The sequence below is a fragment of the Cotesia typhae genome, unplaced genomic scaffold, assembly GCF_013202065.1.
Source record: "Cotesia typhae breed Kobodo isofemale line unplaced genomic scaffold, CoteBio_Ctyphae contig_65, whole genome shotgun sequence".
In the NCBI taxonomy this organism is placed as follows: Eukaryota; Metazoa; Arthropoda; class Insecta; order Hymenoptera; family Braconidae; genus Cotesia; species Cotesia typhae.
This window is the reverse complement of record NW_027423762.1, coordinates 555,330-582,803: the sequence shown is the minus strand read 5'-3', so window position 1 is coordinate 582,803 and position 27,474 is coordinate 555,330. Positions and strand designations below refer to the sequence as shown.

At 38.5% G+C, this 27,474-nt stretch overlaps 4 protein-coding genes across 4 annotated transcripts; 1 reads left to right on the top strand and 3 right to left on the bottom strand.

Moving 5' to 3' along the window:
- Window positions 1-1,417: 1,417 nt before the first annotated feature.
- Window positions 1,418-2,086, bottom strand: LOC141532654 (uncharacterized). Its single transcript, XM_074251107.1, has one exon. It carries the CDS (start codon window positions 2,084-2,086, stop codon window positions 1,418-1,420), a length of 669 nt encoding a protein of 222 aa, XP_074107208.1.
- A 1,635-nt stretch (window positions 2,087-3,721) lies between these two features.
- Window positions 3,722-7,721, top strand: LOC141532653 (cell adhesion molecule Dscam2-like). The gene is made up of 3 exons (XM_074251106.1): window positions 3,722-3,843; window positions 4,213-4,374; window positions 7,385-7,721. Exons 1-3 carry the CDS (start codon window positions 3,722-3,724, stop codon window positions 7,719-7,721), a joined length of 621 nt encoding a protein of 206 aa, XP_074107207.1.
- Window positions 7,722-10,295: 2,574 nt separating this feature from the next.
- LOC141532652 (uncharacterized) lies at window positions 10,296-18,827 on the bottom strand. Its single transcript, XM_074251105.1, has 3 exons — window positions 18,781-18,827; window positions 11,446-13,604; window positions 10,296-11,401 (listed from the first exon to the last, which is right to left on the bottom strand). The coding sequence occupies exons 1-3, from the start codon at window positions 18,825-18,827 to the stop codon at window positions 10,296-10,298; spliced, it is 3,312 nt and encodes a 1,103-aa protein (XP_074107206.1).
- A 5,943-nt stretch (window positions 18,828-24,770) lies between these two features.
- Window positions 24,771-25,837, bottom strand: LOC141532650 (uncharacterized). Its single transcript, XM_074251104.1, has 2 exons — window positions 25,708-25,837; window positions 24,771-25,518 (listed from the first exon to the last, which is right to left on the bottom strand). The coding sequence occupies exon 2, from the start codon at window positions 25,500-25,502 to the stop codon at window positions 24,771-24,773; it is 732 nt and encodes a 243-aa protein (XP_074107205.1). The 5' UTR covers window positions 25,503-25,518; window positions 25,708-25,837.
- Between the last annotated feature and the right edge of the window lie 1,637 nt (window positions 25,838-27,474).

Here is a 27,474-nt window from a genome sequence, read left to right as displayed (position 1 = left end):
TCAGTGATACAGACATCCAGAAAGTTCTGAGCCGGAGAGAACGAAGCTTCTTCCGAAGAGTAGATTCTACCGAGGTATTTCACCAGGGTGTCTTTTTCCCAGTTACGTATTTCCCTCTCTGGTTGTCACTTGAATGGTGACACGATAATTGATCCCCGAAATTTGATACCACGATAATTGATCGCCATCAACTTATCCCACCGTCAACTGATCCCCACATTAACTGATACCCGCAAAAATATGTATATGTATAACGCGTTTTAACATTCGGAACTACCAGTACTCTGGTAGGTTCTCAAATTAATGCTAGACACCACGAACTGAAGTAGACAAAATATTTCATGGACACCCAATCCGTTGTTAATACACTTCTCACAAAAATTAAGGGAGCAGAAAAAAAATCCAAATTTTTGGGGGATTTTCAACAGGCTGTAACTTATACAAAAATGGTCGTACAGCAAAAAAAAAAAGCAAATTGTAGCTCTAAGTGTTTTGTTTTTGGATCTGAGTTTGAAAAATTTTTTTTGAAAATATTTTTCGAGTAATCATAAGAAAACCACCGAAAAAAAATTTTCGAAATTTTTTTGGTTTTTTTTTTTTAATCTACGGACGTGGAAAAAATTTTTTCGACTCAACCTTCATATGAACCAGATAGCTTGTTTATTCAGATTTAATTTCGTTTTTTTAAAATCTCGATACGAGCATTTCTCGCTGAGATATCGATGTTTGAATGGAAAAAGATCATTTTGTATTTGATTACCAATATCTCAGCAACCAATGATTGCACAGAAATTTTGAGGTTGGTTTTAAAAACTTGAATAAATTCTCTACAAGGATTGGCAATTGAATTTTGAAAAAAAAATTTTTTTTCAATCATTACATGAATTTGAAAAAGCATCCAAAAAAGGGCTTTTGGTCGTTTTTTGGAAAATCAAGCGCCCAATCAAAAATATTGCGGAAACCACTGACGTTAAGTGTGCCTCTTACTGTTCAATATACCCACAAAAACCCTACGAAGTTTCAATTCAATCCAGCCAACCGTTTTTTTTCCCACTTGATCGAATTTTTGAAAAAATTAAAGAAGCAAGAATTTCGCTCTGAAAATGTCATAATTTTTATCAAAAATGAAAAAAATTTTCGTTACGAGCTAACGTTCGTAAATTGGGATAATTCTGGCGCAATCGGTGCTTCAGGATATCCCAGACGTGCTCGATAGGGTTAAGATCAGGGCTTACCGCTGGATGCCTTAACAACGTTATGTCGTGTCTTTGGAAAAACCGACGGGTGACGTTTGCTGTGTGAGGCCGGGCATTGTCTTGCATAAAAATAAAACCTCTAGTTTGCTGCCGTAGAGGCAAGACAACAGGTCGTAAGATCTGATTAATGTAACGCGTAGCGTTTAGATTTTCGTGGACGATTACCAAAGGAGTTCGTGAAAATCTGGAACTCCTCCCCAAACCATCACCGACCCTCCGTTGTAAGCAGCTACCGGTCGAGTGAAGTTACGTGAAAAACGCTCTCCCTGACGGCGCCAAACTCGGGGTCTTCGGTCATTTCTAAACAGGCATACCCGACACTCATCAGAAAACAAAACATTGTTCCATTGCCTTACGGTCCAATGAACATGTTGACGAGCGTAAGCCAGACGGTTTCGGCGATGTATGGGTGATAACATCGGTACTCGGGCGGCACTTCTTGATCGCACTCCAGTCTCACGGAGACGATTTCGAACCGTTTGAACTGAAATGTTCCGCGGTTGTTGTTGTCGTCGTCGTCGTTGTTGTTGCTGTTGTTGTTGTTGTTGTCGACGGTTCGGAAAATTTCGGGCGACAACGTTCGCAGGAACGAAAGGTTCTTGACGAACGCGTCGAACGATCGCTCGGTCATCACGAGGATTTGTTGCGCGACGACGACCTTGGCCAACTCGTCGTTGATAACCACCGGTTTCCAAATACCGATTGTATGTGAGAGATACGACAGATGAACTAACGTCCATACGATCCCCGACTTGTCGGTAATTGTACCCTTCTTCCACTAGAGTCACTATCTGAGCGACTTGTGGCGCGGATAAATGCCGCCTAGGCATTATGAAAAAAAATAAAAAGAAAACTAAAGTTTGCAAAAACTCAGTTAATTTGCTTTTCTAAAAATTAAAAAATACGGTAGTTTTGAGAAAAACTGTTGATTGGCTCGATTACCAAGAAAGCAGGTTAGTTTTAAGAAAAACTGTTTTTTTTTAGACACTGTTGGAATTCGCACGAAAAAATTATTGTCCCAATATTCGTAGAACGAATATTCTACTTGCCTTGGGGGTATCAACTTTTAATGTATTCAATTAATTTGTGACTAGGAAAATTAAAGTGTGGAAGAGTAAAATCGGTGAGAAAGTGAGTCGCTACATTTTTTTTGATTTGGGCCAATTGAAAAAAAATTAAAAAAAATTTTTTTTTTTCTCAAAAATTTTCGATTTTTTTTTTTTTTTTTTCCTTAAATTTTTCAAGTCACTAATACAGAATTGAGAGAAAATGAAAAAAAAATTTTTTTATTTTTGATAAAAATTATGACATTTTCAGAGCGAAATTCTTGCTCCTTTAATTTTTTCAAAAATTCGATCAAGTGGGAAAAAAAACGGTTGGCTGGATTGAATTGAAACTTTGTAGGGTTTTTGTGGGTATATTGAACAGTAAGAGGCACACTTAACGTCAGTGGTTTCCGCAATATTTTTGATTGGGCGCTTGATTTTCCAAAAAACGACAAAAAGCCCTTTTTTGGATGCTTTTTCAAATTCATGTAATGATTGAAAAAAAATTTTTTTTTCAAAATTCAATTGCCAATCCTTGTAGAGAATTTATTCAAGTTTTTAAAACCAACCTCAAAATTTCTGTGCAATCATTGGTTACTGAGATATTGGTAATCAAATACAAAATGATCTTTTTCAATTCAAACATCGATATCTCAGCGAGAAATGCTCGTATCGAGATTTTAAAAAAACGAAATTAAATCTGAATAAACAAGCTATCCGGTCCATATGAAGGTTGAGTCGAAAAAATTTTTTCCACGTCCGTAGATTAAAAAAAAAAACAAAAAAATTTCGAAAATTTTTTTTCGGTGGTTTTCTTATGATTACTCGAAAAATATTTTCAAAAAAAAATTTTCAAACTCAGATCCAAAAACAAAACACTTAGAGCTACAATTTGCTTTTTTTTTTTGCTGTACGACCATTTTTGTATAAGTTACAGCCTGTTGAAAATCCCCCAAAAATTTGGATTTTTTTTCTGCTCCCTTAATTTTTGTGAGAAGTGTATAAGCGCCACGATAACATGTTAATTATTTTCCTCTATTATCAAGAGGCTTACAGTCGGTTTATTTATAGGCCTGCTGCTGGTTTAGAACGATAATTTTTCTGTTGTTCTTCTACCGTACACAAATGATATTTTTTATTTGAAAAAATTAGAAAGTTCAAAAAATTGGGAAATTATTCCTTTGAGTCGAATTTTAGAAAACTGAGTTTTTAGATAGAATTGTTACATTGTACAATAGTAAGAACTGTTTTTTTACAATTTTTTCATCACTTTACTGCGTTCAAATTTTCCTGCATTCAAATTTTTCACTCAACTTTTATAATAACTGCGTATCTCTTGCGGCTGTGGACCGACTTGTGCTTCCTGTACTGCATATACCCTATTCTTCACCTCTTTCTAATGGCTGTTGGAATAGTGACATGGGGAAACCACAGAGAAAACCCATGCCAGTACAAGTCGGCTACCGGAGCGACCCTCGACGGTTGGCGTTGGAACTATTCTATCAACCGTCGGGGCTCGAGCCATCGCCTCACGACATGATGTACGTACGAACTAATGATATAATGACTTAGTCCGCGCGGCCATTCTGCCGCTACAAAAATTGAGTTTTCATTAGATCTTTCTTTGATATCTTAGAGTGCTAGGATGCTACTCTGAATACTTCCAAAAGAATATCCGCATGAGTCGATATTTTTAACTTCTCGAAAACAAAAAAAAAGACATCTCATGAAAACTCGATTTTCTATAATTCAACTGACAATTAATATATTCAGATTTTTTTTTAAAATCACAAAAAAAATTGTATTGTAAAAGTTAAATGATGAAGCTGTCTATTTCAGAATTATAGTGTAAATAAAATTTTAAAATGTTCAATCAATATAATTTCAATGACTATATTTTTCATTTACAGATGGTATGCACAAACAGGAGCTGAGCAAATGCCAGTTATGTCAGGCCCAAGAACAAGATTACTTGGGCCAGTATTAGCTATTGAAGCTGTCACTCAGTCGGATAGTGGAGTGTATCAATGTATAGCGTCTAATGTTGGTGGAGAGACTAGTGCTGAACTCAGGTATGAATCAAGCATAAACAAGAATTATCATCCTTAATATGTCATGTATGATATTACATTTTTTATCCTTTGTTACCCACGTTCTTTTTCCAGCCAAATTTACCCACGCGGTTTGCATTGCGGCATCATGTTAATATATATATTTATATATAGATTTTTAATGTTTTGCAATCTTAATAAGGTTAATGCTTAGTTAGATTACTGTCTTATTACCGTTTGAATCACTATATAATTTTGTTCATTTGCCTCGCATATAATATTTTTATAAGTAATTTAAATATATTCTTGTACGAACTCATACAAAATAAATCCTCTTCTAAAAAGTTGATGGCCGGATGTCGTATCGTTTTACGTCACTTCTGTGACTATTTTATTCGGTTGTTGATTTGTCGACTGAGATAGTGGCGGGATTTTTAAAAGAATGAAGGCGAGCGAAGCGAGCGTGTTAAGTCTAGTTATTAGTAGAAAGTTAATTTGGTCTACTAACTTTATCAAATATTGTAACCTAGAATTTACAACTCCAAACATCCTTTTTAGTTATACAATTTTGATAAAAATACACGCAAAACATCAGCCCCAGAGGAGATGGTGGGAGCGTTGAATATCTGTAAAATTTTTGTCTGTGGAGCAGGCATCAATTTACAAAAAAAAGCAAACGTAAACGTTTTTAAAATAGAACATAGTCTCATAATAAGGTCTACGTTTTTATTTATAAATCAAACTATGAACATCATTAATAAATAAATACTAATTTTCGGAATAAGAAAATTCCTACTGAGTAAAGGTCCTCCCCTTCCCCCTTTATCCTTTATTTCCCCCAGTTCCCAAAAATTTGTCTTTAATGACAAATTTAGCTATTATATATGGCTCTTTACCGTAAGATGGACGGTGGTGTTTATTACTCGATAGGCCTTATTAGGTGACTGAATAGTAATTACGGACAGTATCTCGGATAGCTTAACTGGTAGAGCCTTTGGCGCGTAACCAAACGATCCGGGTTCGATTCCCGGTCTGGGCTGTCCGAATTACTTTTTCAGTTACCGAAAATTCGTACTGAGTAAAGGTCCTTCCCTTCCCCCTTTATCCTTTATTTCCCCCAGTTCCCAAAAATTTGTCTTTAATGACAAATTTAGCTATTATATATGGCAGGGTTCAAGCCCTGACGGTTGTTCGAATAGTTCTAACACCAACCGTCGGGGGTCGCTCCGGTAGCCGAACTCAACTGGTATGGGTTTTCTCTGTGGTTTCCCCATCGCCACTATTCTAACAACCGATCGAAAGGGGTAAGGAATAGGGTAAATGCAGTACAGAAAGCACAAGTTGGTCCACAGCCGCATGGAGAATAATGAAAGATATGTGCAGGAATTTGAAAGTGAGAGCAGATATGTGATTATAAAGAAAAAGACGTTGAATGTAGTGAATATGTTGATAATAAAAGTGGAGAATATATTGATAATAAGAGTTGAAAGATTGTGTTGACAATATAAAAGCGGGGATCATATGTTGATAATAGAGAGTTTAGAAAAAAAAGACTATATGTGGAGACGCTGAGACAATCAGCCTTGTAAAAGCCAGAAATGGTATACAAGTAAAACTCACAATAATAATAAATACTAAAATTTATTTTAGAATCTTTTAGACATATTCTTAAATATTTTACTAAATTTATTCTTAAACATTTTGCTAAAACTAATGATTGTGACCGGAAACGAAATGGCGATGACTTTCAGCTGATATAAGGGCTTGGCTGATGCCGCACCACCGAGAAATTATTCAGACATAATGTTTGCATCTGGAGTTTTCAATGAGAATGTTCGCAATCCCTCGACAAGCTGCAACTCCTTGTCTCGATACTGGTACGAAAACGTTTCCTTGATGAGGTATTCGGCTTGGCGGCAAAAACTCCGGTCACCGCGTCGCGTCGCGTACTTCTTGGCAATTATTTTACCTGTAACTGCAAATCGGCATGAGAATTTATTACAATTTAAGATTAATTCAAGCAAGCTGACATGATGGCCTAGCAAGCATCAAACTAATAAAGTTTCATCGCTTCGTTCCACTTAATAAAAATATTAACAGCGAAATAAAAATAATTACCTGAGTTGAAGAATTTTTGCGAGGTATTTAGCTGGATTGTTCGGTCACAATGACTCTTCCAAAATTTGTTGGTGCGTTTCTTTCTTCACTCTGTCTTCCCCACTCTCTTTCTTGGCGGAGAAAGTTCAGAACACAGCGCCCTGGGAAGTCTTCGGATTCTCCGGATAAAGAATGTTCCGTGTACTCAATTACAATGCAACCAAACAAATCAAATTTTTTCTCTTGATAATATTAGAATTGATAACAGAAGAAAGACAAAAATTGTACAGATTTTTAACACCCCCATAATCTCCTCTTAGACTGATATTTTGCGAAATCTGATTATAGGTGATTAGCACCCCCGTAACCGATTTTAGGATTTTAACTTTATTTGATACATTCTTGTTTATTCTCAACAAAGCCCAAAAATTTTCTTTTTAAGCTTCATGTCTAGAAGAGTTAAAATTCAAGATTATTTTAAGATTTTTTCTAACTATTGACACCCTCGCTGTACACTTTGGAGATTCAACACTGATAGAAAAGTTAGCCTATCTATCAAGCCAATGTTTCCCCTACATGGATGGAAAATTTCAATTCATTCTAATGTATAGTTTAATATTTCTAACGGAACAACCGTGAAAATCTTTATAGATTTATATATTAGTATAGATTAAATTACGATTACTTAAAATGCCAAAAATCTTTAATCGATTAGCCACTGGTACATTTACCCTACGATAAAAAAAATGAAATGTAGAATAGTCGATGTCACACTGAAATCGTAGTAGGAAAGGGTTAACATTATAACGCGTTAAATTTTCCGGCTATATTCATAAAATATGCCAAGTTTTACTTACTAATTTACTTTCAAATTTCCCAATTTATTACCTATTTTCAACGATAATTATTAATATCATCGATATTGATTTTTCAGACTAATAGTAATGGCACCATTAAACGTTGAGGTCTTACCATCATTATTAAGTGTTCATCTTGGTGGTAACGCTGAATTTACTTGCATCGTTAGCACGCATTCTCAAGCCGGTCAACACTTCATTACCTGGTTTAAAGACGGAAGACAACTTCCAGGTGCTGGTAGACAATCTGAAACATTGACACTTAATGGAATCAATCGAGAAGATAGAGGAATGTATCAGTGTGTTGTGAGAAGAGGAGATGACACTTCTCAAGCGTCGGCAGAACTTCAACTCGGAGGTTTGGGATATTTGTCAACTTCCAAACAATTTACAATTGATTTGATACTGAAATAAAGTCGATATGGTTGTGATCTGATTTGAACCGATATTAACGTGATTTTTGCGCGAAAGCACTAACATAAATATGATAGATAACATCATCCCTAACTTCCAACTTAGACAATGTTACAGTGCCAACTTTCTTAGGTCAGAAATATGAATTTATTTACATAAGGACGGTCTTTAATATGAGTATTTTCAAATTTTTACTCTCCGAGAGGCTTAAACGCGTCCAAACTGATTAAAAAATTTCCCCGAAAATTTAAGCTCTCAATATCGAATCGTAGATAGACCTTACGCAGATACGTTGCAGCAATAGGAGAAAATCCTGTTGCAGCAACAGAACTTTCCTGCAGGTACAACAGGAGACAGCCATGTTGCAACAACAGGAAAAAATCCTGTTGCAGCAATAGGATTACTACTGTTGTTGCGACTTGATAGTAAAATATAGTTGGGTCAATTCATGTCAAATTAACCAATAGTTGGAATCGACCCTTTTCGATTTGGATAAATTTTGGTCAGAAGTTTTCTTTTATCATACAACGAACTTCTGCCAAAGGGAAAAATGAAAAAAATTTTTTGCAAGAGATATATCTCTTGCAATTTGCATATATGCAAATTCGAAATTTCGCGATTTTTTCAGTTTTTCAATTTTGTTTTAGTTATATCTCGAACGCTATTATAGATACAGGAATGGTCTTTTGTTTGTTCGAAAGAGGGCTTTGTACTGATCTTGAAAGATCCTGAAATTTTTAGAACTGTTTTTTTTTTAAATATGAATTTTTGAATTTCAAAAAAAAATTATCTTTTGTTTTTTGCAACTTCTAAATAATGTAAAGTTATGCAGATACAAAGTATAGATGGATAGAATTATTTATTTATGCCAAAGTAAATACCAGATGGCAATTTTTACAATATACATATAAGTAAATTACATAAAATTTTGTTGTATACAAATATAATTAAAAATAAATTTAATGTAATTAAATCAATACGATTAAATTAAAAAATTATAATAATATAATTAATAAATAACTAAATTACTATCGAACAATTTAAGTTAATTGGATACTAAGAGATTACAGAGAAGTGTACAAAATTTCTCGCTTTATAATATATATGGCAAAGATTTATCGATTTAGTTGACAAATACAAAACCAATAACTATAATTAAGTGTCCAGATTAAATAAATGATCATATAATTTATTTTTGAAACTCTCTAGACTAGTTGACTCTATAATATCTGCTGGCAGTTCCTCCCACAATCGTATAGCAGTCGCAACAAATGACAATTCATATTATGTGGTCGAAAAGTAGGGCATTATGAAGCCAATATTATTTCTTTTCGCCGCTAATCTTTCAGATCGTTGTAAATTAGGATCCTCAATGAATAATTCACGTAAATAACATGGTTTTCCTATATCTAACAATTTATAAAAATAGCAAGAAGTATAATAAATACGACGACTCTTAACAGAATGCCAGCAAAGTTCACGTGTATAAGGCGTAATGTGTTCATCACGCTTTAGATTAAAAATGAAGCGGATGGCTGAGTTTAATGACCGCTGAAGTTTCCAATCGTTATCATAAGTAGAATTTGACAATATTTCAGAGCAATTTTAGTATTGTAATTTTGAGCATTAAAAAGTTAAATGCACGACGTGGAAATAGTAGATAATAAATTAATTTCAACTTTTTTTTTCTATTGTTTGGACGTAATCTTAAAGTCAGGTCTAACACATAATATAATTTCTTATTTTTTGAACACATAATATTTCTTGTCCGTTTTTTCACTTTAATGACAGCTATTAACGTCAAATATCTCAAACAGATGTTAATTTCATTATTATTCAATTAACAATATAATTAACTTTCACAGTGTGAGCGAATGAGCCTTAACAATAATGAGCTTAATTGATTACGTGGGTCTGGGGATGCGAGATGGAGCCCAGGTTGTTGAACACAGAATGGCCGACAGGCCTAAGAGCCGGTAGCAGTCACCACCAAGCAACATCTTCAATGCGACATTTTATTTTGCCGCAGGATGACGAATATCAATCAGCAATTGTAATATTGCATCGTTGCTAAGGTAGAAAGTGTAGGTGACTGCTGTACATGTGTATGAGAGAGAGAGACACATGGGTAGCCATGTGACAATGAGTAAGAGAGAGAGGGAGCATGAGAGTATAGATTGTGATAAAGTGATCTCAGATGATTTATAATAAATACTTAATTGTACCTGAGTTGCCAATGATTGCTGGTGAATAAAGATGAGTAGCGATGCTGTAATTGGCTTCAGTGAAGTTGAGTGGATGAGCTTGATGATTTTTTAATACACAAAGGAATGCACCGGTCACGGTAAATGCGTGTGTACACTGTACAATTAGCACGTGTTATGAGGAGTATGGCTGCTTGCCGGTGAGCCAGTTGAGTTGAGGTAGGACACCCGAGGGCGCTTGTGTAGCGGCGCCTCGGTGCTACCAGTTTGTTGCGGGAAGGTTTGAATGATTCCGCAACATTCCGCCCGCCATCAGGAACTGGGTTGCTGATTATGATCTCAGTAGTGATGAGCACTTGGTGGTGATGAGTCATAGTTCTGGAGCCAGTAGTAATACAGCTAGCTTGGTGATTGGACGAGTGAGAGTGCCGTTGACTGTCTCAATGGTTGCCACTCGGATGAGTTCGTCATTGCCTGGGTGGACAGCAGTGACTCTGGCCAGCGGCCAGCGAGTTGGTGGAGTTCGTTCGTCAGTCAGGAGGACAAGTGGCCCAATGGTGATGTTGTTGTAAGCCCGGTGCCACTTGGTCTGAGCTAGATGTCGTTGAATGTAACTGTTGGACCAATGCTTCCAGAAGTATTGGATCCGTTGTTGAATGAATTGCCACCTGGAGAGTCTGGCAATGTTGAGTTCGAGTAGTGATGGTTCTGGAATAGCGTTGAGTGCATGTCCAATGAGTAGGTGACCTGGAGTGAGTGATGAAAGATCCTGGGGATCTTGTGAGAGCGGTTCCAATGGTCGTGAGTTGAGAATCGCCTCCACCTGGTGCAGAAGGGTCGTAAATTCTTCAAACGTGAATGATGATTCTCCGATTGTTCGAGTGAGGTGATGTTTCATTGATTTCACAGCTGCTTCCCACTTTCCACCCATGTGTGGAGCAGCTGGGGGGTTGAAATGCCAGATGATCTCGTTGACTGTGAGTCCGTCAAATATTTCTGATGATTCCCGAGTTCCTTGAGTAAAGAGCCTTTTGAGTTCAGCACAGGCGCCTTGGAACGTTGTCCCACAGTCGCTGTAGAGTGCTGTGCACAGTCCACGACGGCTGATGAACCTGTGAAGTGCTGCAATGAATCCAGAGGATGAGTAGTTGCTGACGAGTTCAAGATGAACTGCAGATGATGTCAGGCATACAAATACACATATCCAGCCCTTGTAGGTACATGATCCGCGCATGTTGGTTGTTTTGATTTGTACTGGACCTGCATAGTCCACTCCAGTATGAGCGAATGGTGTGATCCTGGTGTGACATTTGGAGCTGGGAGCTGTCCCATGAGTTGTTGAGCACGAATTCCTCGGTGTCGAGCACATTTGAGGCATTTGAGTATTTGAGTTCGTACTGGTTGGCGTCCACCTATTATCCAGTACCGTTGGCGAGTATATGCGAGTGTGAGTTGAGTTCCACCATGCATGGTACGCTGATGAGCATCAGAGATTATGAGTTTGGAAAGAGCAGCATCACGAGGCAGAATGGCAGGATGCTTAAGTTGATCAGAGTCTGGTGCGTTTTCCAGACGTCCACCTACACGAATTATGCCCTCGGTGTCTAGGAAGGCAGTTAATCGTGCAAATGGATGATCTCTTGGCCATGATGCTTGATTTTTGATCATTTTGAGCTCTGGATGGAAATGAGTGCGTTGAGTTTCTTTGATGCAGAATTGTAGAGCTTGTTTGATCTCAATAGAGGTAATGGGGTGAGCTAGAGATGAGTTTGGCCGTTTCTTGATCAGGTCCAGGACTCTCCAACATATTGCAGTAGCTCGTAACATGCGGAGTAGTGGAATTGGTCGGTCCATGATTGACAATCTTGGTGTTAGAGTCTTGGTAGTTGAGTAGAGTGCCTTTACTGGCCGTTCTTCCAGTTGAGTATTGGAGTCGAGTTTTGTGTTAATGAGTGGCCAGGACGATGAGTCTTGAAGTAACCATGGTGGGCCAGTCCACCATAGTTGATGACTTTTGAGTTGGAGGGTTGTCAATCCTCTTGTTGCACAGTCTGCTGGATTTTCTAAGCCAGGAACGAACTTCCAGTGGCCATCTGGAATTAGATCTTGGATTTGTGACACACGATTTCTGACGAAGTCCTTCCAACGAGACGGATGCGATTGTATCCACGTGAGTGCAATTGCAGAGTCGGTCCAAAGGTATGTTGGCACATTGTTGAGCTTGAGTATTGACTGGCAATGAGCGATGAGTTTGGCCAACATATGAGCAGCGGTGAGTTCTAACCTTGGTATGGTTAATTGTTTTAACGGTGCTACCTTGGTTTTGGAGCAAAGCAGCGTAACTTTTGCTCCTTGAGTGCAGTTGTGATGATGGACCTTGATGTATACCACAGCTGCCATCGCCAATTGCGAGGCATCTGAGAATCCATGGATTTCGAGTGATGAGTTCGTGGACGAGTGGATCCACCTGGGAATTTTGATACAGTTGATCATGGCAAGTTGATGAGTGAATGCCTTCCACCTTTTACACAGAGTTTCAGGTAATGGTGAGTCCCAGCTGAGTTTGACAAGCCAGAGTTCCTGCATGAACATCTTGGCTTGAATGATGAGTGGTGACAAGAATCCCAGGGGATCAAAGATTTGGTCAGCTATCTCTGATAAAATTGATCGCTTTGAGTACCTTTGAGCCTTGCATGGTGTCGAGTTCTTGAAGGAGAAGTAATCTCGTTGAGGAGACCAGCACATACCCAGAATTTTTGTGCTGCTATCTGGATCCTCAATAGTGTATTGTGTGATTGCTTCCGCATGATTGAGTTGTTTTAATTTAGGGTGATTGCTTGCCCACTTGGCTAGAGGAAATCCGCCCGCCATGCAGAGTTCTTCTGTTTGATTTGCTATTTGTTGTAGTAAATCTTGAGTGTCTGTGCCACCGGATATATCATCCACGTAGCGTCCTTGAAGCGTAAGTGGTTCCACTGCCAGTGGGAATCTATGGCCTTCGTCATTGACGAGTTGGAGTAGAGCACGAACAGCTAGGTATGGTGCAGCCCTTGTCCCATAGGTGACAGTGGTGAGCATGTATGGAGTGATATCTCCATCTGGGTTAAACCAGAGGATTTGTTGAAGATGTCGATCATCAGGATGGACCAAGACTTGGCGGTACATTTTTGCCACGTCAGTGATGAAGAAGAACCGATGTCTTCTGGATGTTATGAGAACATCGAAGATGTTGATGCGTAGATTAGGTCCAGTATGCATGATGTCGTTGAGTGAGAGCCCAGAACTGGTATTCTTTGAGCCATTGAAAACTACACGAATTTTGGGTGAGTTGGTGTTCTGCTTCAATACTCCATGATGTGGTGAGAAGTATTGAACTGATGATGATCGCAATGTGGTTGGTTCCATGTGGTTGAGTGATATGTATTCTGCCATGAATTTCATGTAGAGTTGTTTGAGTTGTGGGTCTTTGCTGAGTCGATGCATGAGGTGGCGAAGGCATTGGTATGCTGCTTTGAATGAATCTCCAAGTTTGTGAACTGGAGAAATTAATGGTAATCTGACTATGTATCGCCCAGATGAGTCACGAGAGTGAGTCCTTGCAAAGTGAGCTTCACAAGCCTCCTCGTCGGGTGTTAATTGAGGTTGATGAGTGGTGATGATCTCCTCTTGAACCCAGAACCTGGGTCAGCTAGAGTAAGATGTTGTAGTTGTGTGCGTTGATTGTGCGAGATTGACACTGATGGTAATTGTATTGTTAATCCGCGCAGTACATGAGCGTGAAGGTTGAGTGTTTTGCTTGAGTGTTGTGATCTCAGAGTTAGCTCAACACAGCCCTTGGTTCGGCCAGCCTTTGCATTGCCAATGCCAATGACACTGAGTTGAGATCGAGTGCGAGTGAGATTGAGACTATGTACCAATGAATCTGAAATAAAGGAGATCTCAGAACCAGAGTCTAGCAAGATGCGTATTGGAATGGTGCTTAGCTTTGTAATGATGTTGACCAGGCAGGTGGCGAGAATTGTGGCAGAATGTTGATTATTGAGAGTACCAGTTGGAGTATGGTGAGTGTGATCATGCTGATCATGAGTGTTGATCTTTGGCGGATGTTGAGTATGAGTGTGAGTAGAATTTGATGAGTGTTTTTTTTTTTAGCAAAATCGTTATTTAAAAAAAATTCTCAAATTTTTAAAAATAAAAAAAATTTTTTTCGTGAACTTTATTTCTATCATAAAATAAATGTAATTCAAATATTTTATGGTATGATATTCTCAATTTATAGACTTAATTTAGGAATGTAATGGCTAAGATTCAAGCCATACGTTAGTATGTTTTGATTTATAACCACGGCTTTTTAATACTGAGATCTAAAACACAACCTGTAAATCTTTTGTGCGATCTAGTGTTCAATAAGAGATTTTTGTCATTACGTTTGTTAAATAAAAACATAATTCTAATTGTTTTCTTGCAAATTAATGTGGTAAGAATTTAACAAGAATTTTCTGATGATTAATCAAAAAGATCGCAAATATTTCGATTTTGTATGGTTTAGTTTTATTGAGTACTGACTATACCTTTGCATTAACTTAATAGGTACATAAGTCGGTAAAGGTCAGGTATAAGGCGCTCGGCGAGCGTTGTCAAAGGTTTTTTGGTAACTGTCTTATTCGATTCGTTGTCAAACTATCATCAATCAGGGAATGCAATTTCAGGAAGGGTATTTTGGTTTTTGGTTGGTGGAAAATGACTGGGGTTGGGGAATTGTTGTTAAACTAAAGGATCCTGATAACGGTATTATTTATTTAACGTAGGGTTACTTAAATAAAGCGTGGGAAGGTTTGCTAACTTGAAAAATTGTCTGGTTACTATCAGATAAACAGATAAACAGAAAATATGAGTAAACTTAATAGTACAGTACAATTTTCTCTTAACTTATAAAAACTAAGATACATAACTGAACACTAATAGTTAATGAACATTTTTTTGATTTTTTCTTATTTGAAAGGCTAGATATTTAAGTTATACTAATCTATATTGATTGAAATAATTTCGTCGAGAGGTGATGGCATCAGAAAATCAATCCGATTGCTGCTGTAATCTATTTGAGTTTGAATCACATTTTAAAACAATGGGTTTACGTTTAGCAACTGAAATTATGAAATTAACTTAAGGATTAGGTGATAATTATATATTATACGGTTCGTGTCAAAAACAAGCTTCAAAAATAGTAAAGGAACAAACAACTTCTATTGATGTTCCTAATGTTGATGCAAGTGACCAGAAAGATAATTCTGGTGACAGCCTTGAGAACAATAATCAAACTGATAGTGATAGAAACACAGCTGCCACAGATCTCCCGTCATCCTTATCATTCCGTAAGTTTTTTGAATTATTTATACGTTACTTAAATACATTTTGAGTAGTTATATGTTTAATTGGTTTTTTGAGTTTCCATGTCGTATAATAGCGAGCTCAAAGATTCACAATCAAACTCGGCATTCCAAGTTAGTGCTGCAACTCAATTACCCGTCATAAACCATGCATTACAACTGTTGAATCAATCCCCGATCCTATCCAAAAAATTGAATGATTATAAATTTTTGAGTAACAAACTATAAAATGTACTAATAGCAGGAAAACTGTGGATCTGGTTTAGACTGGTTATTTCAATTAAAACTGCGGAAATATTATTTAATATATCTTCTATAAATTTATTTACACTAAATACACTTAATATGTAATTAACTAGTTAGCGGATTGTTGTTAAATAAGCGGATGAATACAGAACAGCGTATGTAACAAAGCGAAGACGGTTGACACGTGGTTGAACACATATTCGAAACTGGAAAAAGCGGTGAATTACTGCACAAACAAATTCAATTATCTGAAACAGACTCAAAATAAATTGAGCACAATTTATTAAGCAAATCCAATTATTGATTAAGCAAAAAAGCGGAATTTCAACACTAGCGAAAAGAAATTATAATAATGGCGATGCGACTACTCAAATAGCGTGGTTGCGAACGATAAAAATAATAATGCGTCTTCTTTTTCGTCAGCTTCGGGAAGAAGGCTGACTGCACATGTCAGCGGAGCGATCAACTAGTCAGAGAAATTGTTCTATCGATGTCGACACCGATAACCAATAGAAAAATTCAATAGATCTAGCGTGTTAGTGACGTCAGAGTAACTCGGCCTGTGCAAGCGTCAGAAAATTCAAAGCGTTGAATTTTCTGGTTAGCTAAAAATTGCGGGAATGAGTGGTTGTCAGGTGCGGCTCATTAATTTAGGAGTCCCCCAGAGGTGAATTCATCGAGGCTGAACCTGTTCACTGAACACAAACTAAATCTGATATCTGACAGCTTGAAAAAAAATTTTGCTCTCTTCTACCGATGGAGGATCGATCGATGACGATGGTGAAAATTTTCGCTCTCTAATTAAAATTCTGCACGAGAAATTCAACGATAAAGAAACGGAAAAGTCGTTAAAAATACAAAGTTTAACATTTTTACCTGAAGAATGGAGTGAAAGACGTATATGTGAAACTATGAATACATCAAGGCATTTGTTAAGGGTAGCAAAAAAAGTTGGTTAAAGAAAAGGGTTTATTTTCAATACTTGAATCGAAATGAGGATGGTATAGTGTAAAATCGATGTTTCTGATACATTTGAAGACTCAATTACTTGACTTTTTTTATAGGGAGGACGATCACTCATCAAGTGATATTGAAAGTTGAAAATTTTTACATTGATGATTACAGTGCTTTGATGCCTGGTCTGAAAGACTTTGTTTCAGTTCGAAATAATGATGGTAATCGAGTACACGTCCAAAAAGGCTCATTCTGTGTAGGAATTTTACAACCGAAACATTGTGTGTTGGAAGAAGCTAGTAGAACATATACCATATGTGTATGTACTGTAACGGGTTTGAATCGTCCCTTGGTCACCCCTTTATTTAGAATTTATAATTAAGGGTGCCACTGGAATTTTTATCACGGTTTCCAGAACCGGTCCAAGCAAGAGAGATATCACAGGGTCGAGAGAAATCATAAAATTTGACATAAATAAAAACAATTAAAATTGGCATTAATTATCAATTTATTTTAACGATCTGACAACAATTAAGTCTTATTCCAATGCTCTTACACACACTCATACTTATAAAAGTTTCTTATTCCTACGATACCCTCATATGGAGCGTCTATACCGCAGTTTCTATCATAGTTCCTATTCCTGTCGGTACCCTCATAAGGAGCGTCTATACCGCAGTTTCTAACTAAATCGCGTTGTCCACAGGACCCTCACGCTCTAAGACTCTAGATATGACCCTGGGTGGTCGCCCGGACCCCTGCCCAAGGTTCATACCGTCCTTAGCCCTTTCACTGTCCACAGGACCCTCACTATGGGACTAAGAAACCTGAAGTCGACTAGGACAGAGAAGGATACCATGACACTAGTCGACAACCTGCTAATCCTAACCTCCTCGATAGCCCGTGAACGAGGAGTATATACGGTAAAATATTTTCCACACACACACACACACACAATTCCAATAAAACAATTTATCTAAATACACACTTGACTCTAATTTACAATTATTTTAAAATCCAAGATACTTTTTACAACATAACTTCCTGGGAATCAAATTTCCCGGTCCCTAACTTGACTTCGATAAATAATTTTATTTAAATTCTGGTTGCTTAATTATTAACATCACAGTAGCGTTTTATTCTACCAAAATTTTAGATTAATTAAAATGTACTCGAATTCAAACTGCCTGAATAATCGGCTTATGTCTATTTTGAATTCCAGTCAACATTTGAGACTTAGTCTTCAACTTGGTAAAAATTTCCCAAGGCTAAATTTTATGTTGATTAATTTTGAAATCATCGAACTGGAATCTGACAAATTTATTTATCGAAGCTTATTGAACAAATTTTCTTTTATTGATAATTTTACTCTTGTAAATTTTGTTTTATAAATTAATTTACTACTTAACAATTTTAATATTCTAATTTAAGGAATTATGTCTATTGTAATTTCATTTAAAATTTTTGATAATTTTCCTAAAGTAAATTCCAATTATTAATTTTAATTTAAAATTTTAATTTATTTTTACTTGTCGATTTTATTGGTTAATTTGAACCTAACTTGGACAAATTTCTAATTTTAGTTTCCTTTAGTTTTATCTTAATTTCTAATTTGTAATAAATTTAATCGACAGAATATCGCTTATATAAATGACACAGTTAACTCAAAATTGTCGATATCGAAATTTCTGACTTGTAAATTTTAATCCAAATTTATTTGACCAATTTTATAATAATATTAATTCTAAATTTAACCTCTTTTAATTTAAAATTTTAAATTTTTCTAACTTATTGAATTTTCTATTTGTTCAAATTTTATTTTACTTAATTTTAACCTCGACTTATAATTTAGATATTTTAATTAAATTCGAATAATTAATTAATTAATCAAGTAGGGTGATTGGAAGACGGAACCTGGCGTGTGCCTAGAGTTTCCGGAGACGACGCAATAATTTACCGAGGTTAAACTTTTGTACCTCAGAATTTTCTGACGACTTCTTTTCTTTATTCGGGTCTCTTGTCGTTCTCGTGGACTTCTAATAGAGGCAACTTTGTCAGCCAAATCTTACGACTTCCTCGGTACTCGGGTTCACTCGCGTCGCAACTCGGGATATTTAGCAATAATTTATCTGGAATTTCAGGATAGTTAGAATGGTTTTTATTGGATAATTAGGCTGGCTAAATGCCTAGCAGTATTTATCAAATTTATAAGTTAAAATAATCGCTCTGAAGGTTCCACAGGAATCTCAGAGGAATATAAATATTTACCTGGTATTTCCAAAATTTCGTGTTGGTTGCTCGGGCTCCGGCTTCATAATGTCGTTTTTCCGTTCGGCAACTTCACTTGTCCCTCGTGTGGGATTATCCCCACCCGTGGAACGCTTATTTCCTAGGCCCCGGAACTTATGTAAATGTAATTTCTACTGTGCGAGCATCTTAGACCACAGCGCTCTGTGATCTGTCGATAACTAACCACGGCTAGGGTGAGGACCTTCAACGGGTAATGAAGCAGCCCCGTGACAGTACGATCCTTCAAAACTTTAAGTTGATGATGCTTGGTAATTGTCAAATTAATTAATAATTGTTAGTGCGTGGATTTTCAGTTCTAAATTACCTTCATTTTAGGTGCAAATATTCATTCATTGAAGAGAAATACAGAAAAGCCCATGAGATACTATAGCGATTGCTCGGACATGATAACATGTGAGACTCTATCGGTGCAATGTTATTTGGATGGATGTAAAAACTGTTCAGGGGTAGATGAGTTGAGTTAAATCTTATTGACATGTTTTGAGAATCAGGAGATCGAGAATATTACGTATAAGTATTGAATATCAAAACCGATAAGTAGCTTAGAAACTTTTATAAAACCTACAGAAGAATTTGTTGAAAACTTTTGTGGTGAATTAAAAGTTCTTTTATCTCACTCATTCCTTGCTAACGAACAAGCCAAGTTTTTGGAAATATTGAAAGAAACACTCAAACCAAATGAATTTGTCATCATTTGTGATTTTGCTGAGAATTGTGCATTCGTACTACAAAATGCAGCATCTGGTTTTCACTGGAATAATAACCAGGCTACAGTTTTTTTGGTGGTTATATACTATAAAGTAAATGACAAACTTAGACACAAAAGTTTAGGAATTATTTCAGACTGTAATAATCACGAAGCCGTAGCAGTTCATGTTTCCATCAAATTAATAACTGATCATGTAAAAAGTCTTCCTACATGCTGTGATAAGATTTATTATTTTTTTGATGAGGCTCCTCGACAGCTCAAAAATTTTTAAAATTTTGTAAATTAATATAATCATGGAGATGATTTTGATATTCCTGCTGCATAGCATTTTTTTCACGACTGCGCATAGCAAAGGTCCGTGTGATGGGATTGGTAGCATCCTCAAACGGCTCGCAGCAAGAGCAAGTCTCCAACTCGCAGTTGATAAACAAATGACAACACCTATAGGACTTTTTGATTGAGCTTCTGATCCGGATAACTTGCCAAATACCATAGTCAAGTTTTCTTCAGAAGAAGATTATAATGTAGCATTAAATGATTCAAATGACAAGTTTTTGAGAACAAAATCAATTACAGGAGCTCAACAACTGCATTCTATAATTCAAGACAAAAATGGTTATTTAAATGTTAAAAATTTTCCAGTTCGAATAAACAGGATTTGTAAATTATTTGAATGCCAGAGAGAAAATGGATAAATAATTTTTTGCACTGTTTTTGTAAAATCATTGGATATTAACTGTATTAATCATTAAACTTAGTCATTACATTCGTAAATTAAGTCTATAAATTGGAATATCATACCTTAAAATAGTTGGATTGCATTTATTTTGTGATAGAAATAAAGTTTACGAAAAAGAAAATTTTTTTTTATTTTAGAAGATTTGACAATTTTTAACTTCCCGCTAAGAAAATTGAAAATTTTCAAAAATCGGAAAGTTATTAGTTGTACCCCGTTTTTCGAAAATCGAGTTTTCATCAGATCTCGACGTTTTGAGGTCCTAGGAAGCTTCCCTGACTATTCCCGCGAGGGTGTCACTATGGCGGTGTGTGTGTGTGTGTTTTTTTTTTTCCAAAGAGGTACGAAAAAAGATCTTCAAAAGACACCGCTATCGTTAACTCTGTCGCCCATCTTACGGCAGATATCGATAGTCGGTAGTGTGGAGATTTTTACCGACTAAAAAAAACATTCCTCTTCCCCTCTCCCCTAGATGGTACGGGGAGGGCTGGATTAGAACCGCGTTAGCATTACTTCAATCCAGCCGTGCTGCGTCTCACGACGCCTACTCCTGACTACTGGTCTCTTTCTGCGGTTTTGTCTTTCAGGAGGTGCTGTGCATAAGCTGCAACAGCAGACCAGTTTTTCTCTTGTTTGATCATATAGGTCACCAAGCTCGAGGGGGAGAGCCTGGTGCCAATGATCTCTTCGGTGCTTCTTCTGTAGTCCTTCCACCGAGCACACTCGAAGAATGTGTGTTCGGCGTCGTCGATTTTAACCGGGGAGTATTTGCATGTTGGTGTGTTGTGTAAACCCATCTTGAAGAGATAGGCGTTGTACTGCCCATGTCCTGTCAGTAGTTGGGTCAAGAAAAAATCCGTGTCCCCGTGTTTCCAAGAGAGCGAGGCGTTGATCTTTGGAATCAGTCGCGCTGTCCATCTGCCTGTCTCTCCCGACGTCCATCGGTCCTGCCACTCTTGCTGCGTTTCCGTTTTTATCTTCGTTTTTGCCTCCTTCATGTTTTAGCCTCGCCGCTGTACTGCTGCTATCTTTCGCCGGTAGGTCTTCTGCTTTAATATGTCTGCCCATATCTCCGTTCCATAAAGCAGTACCGAGTGGACTGCTTCTAGAAGAACTCTTCTCTTTTTTGTTCTTGGTCCCATGGTGTTGGTCATAATTCGTGCTAGGCTAGACACAGTCTTGCTGGCTTTCTTGCATGCACTGTCGAGGTGTTCACGGAAAGATAGTTTCTCGTCTATCATTACCCCTAGATAGCGCAGGGCCCTTGTTGACGTGAGTGTTGTTCCTCCCATGTCCACAGCGAATGGTTTTGGGAACCATTTTTGACGTGTCAAAACGACCATCTCGGTTTTCTGTTTGGCGAGTTTCAGGTGATGCTTATCGAGCCAAGTCTCGACGGTGTCGATGGTTTCCCGAACTAGCAGTTCGGCCTCTTCTACGCTGTCTGCCACTATAGTGGCTGCAACGTCGTCTGCAAAGCCTGTTAGCTCTACTTGCTCTGGCAACGGGATTTCAAGAAGCTCGTCATAGTCTGCGTTCCATAGATCAGGTCCCATTATTGAGCCTTGTGGCATGCGAGGCGTTATGGAGTATTCTTGTGGGCCTTCAGTAGTTTCAACTATAAGCTTTCTATCATCAAGTTAATTGTCGACTAGTGCCAAATTTTCTGGCTCCACGTCAAACTTGTGCTCCAGAGCGTCTAAAATGTCTCCCCAATTTGCGCTGTTAAATGCGTTTTTGATATCTAGCGTGAGGAGAATGCATACTTTACGAGCTTTAAGGCTACCAGTCCATGCTTCTCTCGCTGTCCCTACGACTTTCTGGATCGCGCCGACTGTTGAATGTCCTTTCCAGAAGCCATGTTGGTTTGCGGCAAAACCTCCAGCACGATCGATATCGTTCCGTAATCTTCCCTGTATAAGCTTTTCGAGCAATTTCCCAGCAATATCCAACATGCAGAGTGGTCTGAACGACGAGGGTGTTACAGGGCCACCTTTGCCTTTATCTAGCAGAACCAATCTCTGCCGCTTCCAGACCACGGGAAACGTGCCAGTTGCCAAGCATGCGTTGTAGGTGTTCAGGAGTATGTCTGGATATTCCAGGGCTACAGTCTTGATCACCGATGCCGATATGCCATCAGGGCCGGGTGCCTTTCCTGACTTGAGGGTCTTCGCTGCATCCTGTATCTCCTCGATTGTGAAAAGTGTTACATTGTTTTTCACATAATGTCTTTTTTCCCTTGGTTGGTGTTTGGGGAACAGCTCCGCTACGATGCTGCTCATTAAAGCAGGTGATTTCGGCGCTTCTGGTGAAGCCTTTCCAAGTCGTTTGGTGACAATTTGGTAGGCTTTACCCCAGATGTCATCATCAAGGTCATTACAGATCTCTTGCCACAATTTCGCTTTGCTCGCTTTGATTGCCCAGTTGAGGTTCTTTTTGGCCTGCTTATACTCGCTCAGAAGTAGATCTTGTTTGGGGGAGCGTTTCGCAGCTCTCGTTGCTAGCCGACGTAGTTTGTGGCATTTTTTCCGGAGTTCTGATATGTCTGCTGACCACCAGTACGCCGGTCTGTGGAAACTCTGATTTTTCAGCCGTGGCATAGAGGCGTCACATGCGGTAGCAATTTCCTGCATCGTGTTTAGCACTGCCTTTTCTGTCTCGCTGCACGTATCCGGAGTCGGGTTATTCTGCAGAATAGACCAACTTCGTGCAAGTGAAGCTTTCAATGCCTCTAGATCAAGCCTTTTGGCATTCCACTTCCGCTTAGAGACGTCACATTGTGAAACCGGAGCAAATGCCAATCCAACGCTGAATGTCACGAACTGCTGATCACTGCCACTGTATTCTTCGGATACTACCCAGTCTTTGATCATGTTGGCAGTCCTTGGAGTCGCCAATGAGATGTCGAGAATGGATTCTTGGTACCTTGGTCTTCTAAAGGTTGTTGTGCTCCCGGTGTTCAGCACTATGAGGTCGAGTCTAGCCGTGACGTCAGCGACCTCGTTTCCTCTGGTATCGGAGAGAGCAGCGCCCCACTCAGCTGATTAAGCGTTGAAGTCTCCGGCTACGATAACTTCACCGTCGAACTTAGTGACTGCATCTTCTATATTTGACAGTTTCTGTCGGAACACACTAATCCCTTCGTTAGGTGAGAGATAGACGCTCATGAAGTAGGTTGTGGGGATTTGAATCCAGACAAAACCTGCTCTACTTCCGCTGTTGTTGACAGTAACGTTCTTTGTGTTCACAATCCAAATTGCTGCCGTACCCGTTTTGTCTGCAAACCATGTTTTACCTTCAATGTTTAGATATTGCTCGCAGATAAAGCAGACGTCAGTTTTGTCTTCAAAAACACGCTGGCGCAGCAGGTTTTGCGCCAAGGCGCACCTATTCAGGTTGCCTTGTAGTATGCGTGTCATTTCTAACCTCTCGTGGCTTCTGCAAGTGCTTTGCGGAATGCATTGCATACTCCAGTGCCAGAAATATGGCATATACTATTCTGGGCATCTTTAACCGAAGCACAAAGGAAGCATTTTAGCTTCTCCGTGCAGTTTACGGCCTTGTGGTTCTCTCCGCCACATTTGTAGCAACACTTGCTTCTATCCGGTCCCGCACACTGACGTGTGTGATGTCCATAACCAAGACATTTAAAACAACGTGTTACTTTTACTACTGGGCGTATACGATAGTTCACCAAACCGATCCATATGCAGGCCTTGTCAAGAGCCTTAACCCTCAGGGTACGGACTATAAAAAAGTTACGTTCAGTACGGACATGGGTTAGCCTAACCCGGTGACTTTTATTGGGTGTATATCGAGCTGTACTTTGTCAATTTGAATAAATTTTTTTTTCATTTTGTGTGAAATTGCCTCAAAAATATGATAGAATTGTCAGATTAATCATTTAACTGTTTAAAAAAAAATTTTAATGAAAAATGTGAACGGGTCTTGAAATTTTTTTGTAAAAAAACGTTTTTTTTTTTTCAAAATGCTGTAACTTTTGGAAAAAAAAAGATATTAACATTCTATAACTAGCGTTTGAAAGGTAAAAAGTAGTTCTTTCAAATGTCCATAACGGTTTTTTGATGTATTCCAAAAACTATATTTTTTTTGAAAAATGAAAATACGCGTTTTTTCGAGTTAGAGAAAAAACGTTGTTTCGTTGATTTATGATGATAAAGGTTAAAAATAATTACTTTGAGCGTAAAAAAATTGTTTCTCAGATATTGTTGAGTAGTATCATATAAATAAATACCAAAAATAATTAAAGACGAACATTTATTATCAAAAGGTTACAAAAGCCATATTACATAGTATTGCCGCACTCGCAGCACAGTTTCGCTACGTGCTCTTTACACATCGCCTTATGATATCTAAGACACTTATAATACGTTTTTCGGTCAAGGGAACTTGGACATAAGAAAGCAACTGCTCGTCAATAGTGGTATTTGTGCCGGGCTCGTAGTTGTCCGTACAATTTTTAATAAATATTTCCCAAATCTCTCATATGTGTGTGAATCGATCTGTTGCTTTCCTTTCGGCTCGAGTATCTTTATCATCGAATCGCAAACTTTGAAGAATAAATGTAAATCGATTTCTAGACATTGTCGCTTTGAATAAAGACATAGAATGGATTCCCCACCAATTAATAGTTTTGCACTTGCTCAACTTATGCACTCCGGCATAGTACAATAAACCAAACGTAACTTTCAATTCTACTTCATCAATTACTTTATGTACTGACGTATCTAATTTAACGTTATTTTGTCTCACCACAGTTATTTCCCTTTCAACTTGCTCGTTTGTATGTTTGACGATGATATCTAAAATTTCATCGGTAAATAACACGCTCCAAGCTTCGAGCGGTGTTTTAACACGTGTCGCATTACCTTTAGTTGATGGCGCGTAAGATTGTTGTGACTGCGATCGACGGCCCCTCGATTCCGGAGCAGAGAGATTCCATTTGTGCCCGCTCTTAGAATGCAGGTATGAAGGGCGGCCGCGTTTGCGCGGCGGGGCGCCTCTCGGAGCAGCTGCTTCTTCTTCGCCTGACAGTGGCTCTCCTTCAGATTCTGCCTCTTCTTCGGCATCTGTTTCAGAATCGTGGGAACTTTCCTCTTCCGCATCTACGGCGTCATCGGTGTCACTGTCGTTCTCTGTAACGCTGTCCTCCTCGTTTTCATTGTACAACTCCTCCAAAGCAGCAACGCTTCGAGTGATTCGACGCGTTGCCATGTTTTTAATGCGTGTTCTGTCATAAAAAATTACAAGAAACAAAATTTAATGAGTTATAATTCACTACGAGCAGCAAAGATTTCGATATAAGACGTACGTTCAAGTGATTGAGATCTACTACAATATTTCGTTTACACCATGTATAACGCGTTATTTTGAGGTTAGAATCTACAAAATTAAGTAAAAAGTACGTATTCTTACTTACCTTTTTATTCCTCAGCGGCAAACAGACGAAAATTAAAACTTTATATTTTTGAAAATTTTGAATTCTGTAACGTTGGATACGAATTAGGTGTACCACACCCGAGCACAATATTCATATGTGTCTAGCTCGGACACAAAGCGGAGACTGACTCTGCCGCTTGGGTCTCTAATAGTGTGTACCTATAAGTTTTTTCCCCCCCTGGTTCGGACCCCCATCGCCGACTTCTCTTCGTATGGCGCTTCTTTCAAATTTCGCTCGAGTAACGGTAACCCAGTCCGTACCCTGAGGGTTAATCGCACTGGGCTCGTCTAGTTCGCAGAAGGCTGCCCGATTACGTCGTGGTGTGGGCTTTGTCAAATTGACCCTTTTGACCTCCAAGCTGTCAGTGAATTCACGTTCGAGTGCTTCACGGACTTCGCTCTCGATAGAGATTTCATCCAGGTCGAGGATCTCGATCGTTGCTGTTGGTGTTAGCGTCTTGACCGTGCCGATGTTTGCAGTGGCTGATTTTACTGCATCGGTGAAAGCCTTACTGTCCTCGGTCTTTCGAGACATTCCAAGGAGAATGCCTCCATGTTTCGTCTTTGTAATAGATTTTATGTCTACGCCCGTCTCGACAGGGCTTACCTTAGCCTTGATTTTCTTGAGGAGATCGGCGTATGTTCGTCCTTCAACTGGTTGGACAAGCACAGCTTTAGTTCTCGTCCTCTTCCTTCTCAGTTTCTTGGAGCCATCATTGCTTGGCTGGTTTTGGGCTGTAGTAGATTGAGCCGCTGGCTTCTGTTCTCTATCCTTCTTTTTCTTTTGCCAAGTAACTTTAGTCCAAGTATCATCCCGGGCTGGCTTTTTCTGTGCTGGCTTGTCAAATTCTGCGGTGGGGCTGGGCGTGGACAGCGGCCTCTTCTTGTTGTTGCCCTCTCCTTGCTGTGATAATCCCTTAGGAGTGACCACACGTGGCTGTGGTTTTTTGCTCAGACTCGGAGATGTTTGAGTCGTTGACGCTGTCGTCATTGGTGATTTGTTGGCAAGCCTATATGCCGTACCAATAGACGTAACCATTTTTCTGATGTCATGATGGACATTTTTTTTGTCCTTTATGAAGTCGGCTAACTCTTCAATCTTGCTGCCGAGTCTCTCCATTGGTGACTGTTGGCTGGTGACAGTCGGTACAGAGTTTATCCTTCCTCGGTAGCCTTGGTTTGTGACAGGAGCAAAAGGTCCTCCACTTTTTGAAGGACCGTTGTTCAGCTGTCCGTTCTCCTCCATCTGGGCTGTTTCCGTACAATTCTTGAAGCTTTATGAAAAATCTGTAAGTTCAATTTGATCGAACCGAAAATATCAGAGTAACCCCGAAAAAACACTTTTTTCGGTTTTCTTTCGTTCACGATAACTCACGAACGAATCAACCGATTTTGACCGGACTAGCGACAATCGACGTGGTTTTTTGATGTTAAGAGCTGATTGGTAAGCCGATAAGAAGTGATCGGTAAAGCCGTTTAAAAGTTATTCCAAAAAAACCACGTTTTAAAAATTTTTTTTGTAGTTTTTTTACAATTTCTCAAAATCTACTGGTCTGAATCAATTAAAATTTTCAGGAAATCTAAGCTTGGTCAAGCCTTTTCGAATGGTACCAGCCGCGATGAACTCAGTCAAGCCGTTCAAAAGTTATAAAAGGGTTACATACATTCACACACACACACACACACACACACACACGCGCGCGCGCGCGCGCACAGCATCGCGGGAGTAGTCAGGGAAGCTCCCTGA